Below are 6,229 nucleotides of genomic sequence, written 5' to 3' on the forward strand. Positions count from 1 at the left end.
GATGATGGCGAGAAAACATGGCAAAGTTTGTATTTTTAGAAATTGATTCTGAACCTACTATGCACACAGAAACCAGAAACTGGGAATAAAAACAGTTTGTACACTAAAGGAAGAAAATAGCGGAGACAAAAAAGCATTGCAGGCATCACGTCAGCTCAAGAATTTTTATATACTGATCAAGAATTGGCAAATCGATACACTGACTCACATTACTGGGTAGACCTACAGAAACAATAAAATGCTACTTGGATGGGCTTCAACTAAAAAGAAATAACTTCTAATTTCCTAACACAAAAATATATTAGAACACCACTTTTTTGTACTATTTTTGCACTCAAACACAAAACTAACTAAATTTAATTTCAGAAAACAACTGAATATAAGAGCACCACTTGTCAGAATCACTAATAGTTCTGGGTTGGCTTCAAATCACTACCATCATTATGCCACACAGGATAAAATGGCATTTAGTTGTGCATCAGTTAATATGTATACTCAAAAATAAAAGCGTCTGACTTGTAATTTCAGAAGAAAAAAAACTGAATATCAAAATATCACTTCAAGCAGCACCAAAGAAAGAAAACAAATTACAAAAGGAAGAAAATAGCATACAAACGTAACATCTCACAATAGGAATCAGAAAGAGTACATTCTTGAAAAAATATATATTTATGATTCCGTCAGTTTTTTAGAGATTTGGATTTCTATTTTTTTGTTATTGTTATCCACATAGAACTTGAGCACTCACCTAAGCTCTCTCCAACCCTAGAACATTTAGTAATGCAGTCCAATATCTGCAAAAATATTAAGAAGAATATTAACTTACAATTTCATGGTTCTTGATGGACAAAAAGAATCAAGTATAGAAAAAGAGAGGAGGTAAAGACAAACCATGAACCACCACCAGATCCTTGCTCCTGCTGCTACGGTCCGCTCTTGATCCACTCCTGATGATGCACCGACGCCCTCATCCCCGAGACGAAGGGGCAAATAAGAGAGAAGACAGAGAGAGGAGGTACCAGCATCTCGGCCACCATGTGGCACGGACGAGCCATGCCGAGGTGTGCAGGAGGGTTCCTGGGGTGGCGTCGCCATGGACGCTGATGCCGCCTCCGACTTCCTTCTCCATCACCTCCAGCGCATCTCCCTCCTGCTCGTGACCTTTGCGCCCCACGTATGCTGGCCGGCCCACTTCGCCCCTCTGGAATGCCAAGGCGCTGCCCGATCCATCCACGACGCTGACGAGGCGCCGCCCAGGACCGGCCTTGAAACCGTCGATGTGTTGGCCACCATGCGGCTCGGACGAGGCATGCCGCCTGGCGCGGCTGCTGTTCCCCTTCTCCCGGGATCTAAGAACTAGCGGCGCGGTGATCTTCGTCGGAGTGGCAGCATCAGAAACCGAGAGGAGGCGGCGGCGGCGGTAGTAGATCAAGAGAGATTGGAGAGAGGGAAGGGAAACTGGAGGCGACCAGGGCTCGCGAGATATTTTGCCAACCCATCCTCTCTCCGCCGCAGACGAAGGTGAGGCATGCACAACTCGCACACGATGCATCTGTCAGCTAGGCCCCACGCGCACATGCATCGGTCAGCCCTGCCTCTCTCTCCATATGAAGACGAGACGCAACGCACCACACACGAATGACAGACAAATGGGACCAGATCGAAACAGAGCCCACCTGCAGTGAAAGAAACGGGCGCGCACACAGGAAAGGAAACCATGCGCGGCTGCCGCAGGCTCTCCCGAAACGGTTGACCCAGCCAACCAGTACGCTGCGAGAGCCCACCAGTCATTGGCGCTTACCGCGCGGTGAAAACGAAATGCGAAGATCCAGCAGCTGAAACGAAGCAGAAGACCGAATTGACCATGATCTAACGGCCAACGAAGGAATTGATCAAGGGAGCCTTCTCCACGCATGTTGGCTAGCCTCATTATTGTTTTAAATATGTTGATGCGCTGTAGACAGAGCAAATCACATCGCAGATGGACTAAACAATGGAACCCGTCGGTGATGATTTCATCAATCACTGACAATTGTATACCAGCAATCGTTTGCTCACAACACACATGACTTGTTAACATGAAGCATTTGTGTTGTTATCGGGTCTTCCCATACATTTATGATTATAGACATGTTTGTCACGTATCACACACATCTTGTTAAGTTGAATCGTTTCTGTTCTCTTGGCTCAACGCAAACAGTTCATTCGAGTGAACTGTATGCCCTATACCACACACACCTTCATCTGGTTGACCATTTCTGTTGTTCCGCCTCATCACAAACAGTTCATCCGAGTGGACCGTATGCTCTACGTCGCACATGCCTTCATCTGGCAGCCCGTTTATTTTGTTCATCCTCATCGCAAACAGTTAATTGAACTGAACCGTATCCCCTGAATCGCACACGCAACCAAAATCTGAACCGTGTTTGATGCATTCGTCATCGCATTTGCACCTTTTTTGACGTTTTTTTACACCACCGTTTGCGATTATTGCATCACACACGGTTTCGTCGAAGAGTCTCTGATCGTAGTCTCGCGTTAGCAGCATCCTGTAGTAGTGCATGTTCATGACCATTGTTGCTCTCTAGATGGACGCTTCTCAACCTATTTGCTAGCCTTCGCCTGTACTAAGTGGGAATTCTGCTTGTGCATTAAAAACCTGAAACCCAAGTTATTCCAGATGAGTCCACCATACCTACCTATATGCGGTATTACCCTACCATCCTAAGTAAATTTGCATGTGCCACCTCTAAAAACTTCAAATAAATATCCTTTTTGTGTGCCTGGATTGTTTATAGAGCGACAGGAGGTAGTCGGTATCTTCCATGCTAAGCAGGTTATTCTCAAGATGAGTGTTTATTCACTCGCCATTGCACGAGAAAGGGCAGTAATATGGATTTGATACGTCTCCAACGTATCTATAATTTTTGATTGTTCTATGCTATTATATTACCCCTTTTGGATATTTATGGGCTTCATTTTACACATTTATATCATTTTTGGGACTAACCTACTAACCAGAGGCCCAGCCCGTATTGCTGTTTTTTTGCCTATTTCAGTATTTCAAAGAAAAGGAATATCAAACGGAGTCCAAACGGAATGAAACCTTCAGGAGCGTGATTTTTGGAACGAACGTGATCCAGAGGACTTACAGTGCAAGTCAAGAAGCAGCCGAGGCCTCCACGAAATAGGAGGGCGCCCCCCCCCCTATAGGGCGCGCCGCCCTATCTCGTGGGCCCCTCGGGCGACCACCGACGTACTTCTTCCTCCTATATAAGCCTACGTACCCCGAAAACATCCAGGGAGCCAACGAAACACAATTTCCACGGTCGTAACCTTCTGTATCCGCGAGATCTCATCTTGGAGCCTTCGTCGGCACTCTACCGGAGGGGGAGTCGACCATGGAGGGCTTCTACATCAACACCATAGCCCCTTCGATGAGTTGTGAATAGTTTACCACAGACCTACGGGTCCATAGTTATTAGCTAGATGGCTTCTTCTCTCTTTTTGGATCTCAATACAATGTTCTCCCCCTCTCTTGTGGAGATCTATTTGATGTAAACTCTTTTTGCGGTGTGTTTGTCGAGATCCGATGAATTGTGGGTTTATGATCAAGTTTATCTATGAATAATATTTGAATCTTCTCTGAATCTTTTATGTATGATTGAGTTATCTTTGCAAGTCTCTTCGAATTATCAGTTTGGTTTGGCCTACTAAATTGATCTTTCTTGCCATGGGAGAAGTGCTTAGCTTTGGATTCAATCTTGCGGTGTCCTTTCCCAGTGACAGCAGGGGTAGCAAGGCACGTATTGTATTGTTGCCATTGAGGATAAAAAGATGGGGTTTATATCATATTGCTTGAGTTTATCCCTCTACATCATGTCATCTTGCTTAAGGTGTTACTCTGTTCTTATGAACTTAATACTCTAGATACAGGCAGGAGTCGGTCGACGTGTGGAGTAATAGTAGTAGATGCAGGCAGGAGTCGGTCTACTTGTTGCGGACGTGATGCCTATATACATGATCATGCCTAGATAATCTCATAATTATTCGCTTTTCTATCAATTGCTCGACAGTAATTTGTTCACCCACCGTAATACTTATGCTATCTTGATAGAAGCCACTAGTGAAACATATGGCCCCCGGGTCTATCTCTTATCATATTTGCTTCCAATATACTTTTATTTGCATCTTTACTTTTTGCATCTATATTATAAAATACCAAAAATATATTTATCTTATCATACTATCTCTATTAGATCTCACTTTCGCAAGTGGCCGTGAAGGGATTGACAACCCCTTTATTGCGTTGGTTGCGAGTTCTTTGTTTGTTTGTGTAGGTGCGTGGGACTTTTGAGGAGCCTCCTACTAGATTGATACCTTGGTTCTCAAAAACTGAGGGAAATACTTACGCTACTATTGTTGCATCACCCTTCCTCTTCGAGGAAAACTAACGCAAGCTCAAGACGTAGCAAGAAGGATTTCTGGCGCCGTTGCCGGGGAGGTCTTCGCTCAAGTCAAGACATACCAAGTACCCATCACAAACCCATCTCCCTCGCATTTACATTATTTGCCATTTGCCTCTCGTTTTCCTCTCCCCCACTTCACCCTTGCCGTTTTATTCGCCCTCTCTTTCCCAATCTCCTCTTCTCTTTTTCGCTTGCCTTTTTTCTGTTTGCTTGTGTGTTGGATTACTTGTTGCCATGGCGCAAGATAATACCAAATTGTGTGATTTCTCGAATACCAATAATAATGATTTCCTTAGTACTTTGATTGCTCCTCTTAATGATGTTGAGTCTTGTGATATCAATACTGCTTTGCTGAATCTTGTTATGAAAGATCAATTCACCGGCCTTCCTAGTGAAGATGCCGCTACTCATCTAAACAACTTTGTTGATTTGTGTGATATGCAAAAGAAGAAAGATACATATAACAATATTGTTAAATTGAAGTTATTTTCATTTTCACTTAGAGATCGTGCTAAAGTTTGGTTTTCGTCTTTGCCTAAAAATAGTATTGATTCTTGGAACAAGTGCAAAGATGCTTTTATCTTTAAGTATTTTCCTCCCGCTAAAATTATCACTCTTAGGAACGATATTTTCCTTCCGCTAAAATTATCCCAATGATATGCCTTTGTCTTCCTTGATTGAGAATAATAATGAATCTATGGATGTGAATTTTGTTGGTAGGAATAGTTTTGGAAACAATGCTTATAGAGGAAATTTTAATGCTAGACCGTTCCCTAGTAATCCCTCTAATAATTAGGGAAATTCCTACAATAATTCTTATGGTAATTTTAATAAGATGCCCTCTGATTTTGAGAATAGTGTGAAAGAATTTATGATTTCTCAAAAGAATTTTAATGCTTTGCTTGAAGAAACATTGCTCAAAGTTGATGATTTGGCTAGGAACGTTGATAGACTTTCGCTTGATGTTAATTCTCTTAAACTTGGATCTTCTCCTCCTAAGCATGATATCAATGAGTCTCTCAAAGCCATGAGAATTTCCATTGATGAGTGCAAGGAAAGAACCGCTAGATTGCGTGCTAAAGATTGCTTTGTAAAGCGTGTTCTTCTAGTTTCCATGAAAATAATGATGAGGATCTTAAAGTTATTGATGCGTCTCCTATTAGATCTATATTTTGCAATATGAATCTTGATAATTATGGGACTGATGATGAGTCAACTTTACCTAGAAGGCATCCCAAGAATTCGGAGTTTTTAGATCTTGATGCTAAATTTGGTAAAAGTGGGATTGGAGAGGTCACAACTTTAAATAGCATTGAACCCACAATTTCGGATTTCAAGGAATTTGATTATGATAATTGTTCTTTAGAAGGTTGTATTTCCTTGTTGCAATTCGTTGTTAATTCTCCTCATGCTTATAGTCAAAATAAAGCTTTTACCAAACATATTGTTGATGCCTTGATGCAATCTTATGATGAAAAACTTAATTTGGAAGTTTCTATACCTAGAAAACTTAATGATGAGTGGGAACCTACTATAAATATTATAATTAAAGATCACGAGTGTTTTGCTTTGTGTGATTCGGGTGCTAGTGTTTTCACGATTCCGAAAACTTTATGTGATATTCTAGGTTTCCATGATCTTGATTATTGCTCTTTAAATTTGCACCTTGCGGATTCCACCATTAAAAAGCCAATGGGAAGAATCAATGATGTTCTCATTGTTGCAAATAAAAATTGGTGCCCGTAGATTTTATCGTTCTT

The 6,229-nt window shown here is 41.9% G+C and overlaps 1 protein-coding gene across 1 annotated transcript; it reads right to left on the reverse strand.

The window, feature by feature from the left end:
- Positions 1–692: 692 nt before the first annotated feature.
- On the reverse strand, positions 693–1,579 carry LOC123110960 (uncharacterized). Its single transcript, XM_044531618.1, has 3 exons — positions 1,020–1,579; positions 892–947; positions 693–794 (listed from the first exon to the last, which is right to left on the reverse strand). The coding sequence occupies exons 1-3, from the start codon at positions 1,550–1,552 to the stop codon at positions 775–777; spliced, it is 609 nt and encodes a 202-aa protein (XP_044387553.1). The 5' UTR covers positions 1,553–1,579; the 3' UTR covers positions 693–774.
- Positions 1,580–6,229: the final 4,650 nt, after the last annotated feature.

Source organism: Triticum aestivum, chromosome 5B (genome assembly GCF_018294505.1).
Source record: "Triticum aestivum cultivar Chinese Spring chromosome 5B, IWGSC CS RefSeq v2.1, whole genome shotgun sequence".
NCBI classification, from domain to species: Eukaryota; Viridiplantae; Streptophyta; class Magnoliopsida; order Poales; family Poaceae; genus Triticum; species Triticum aestivum.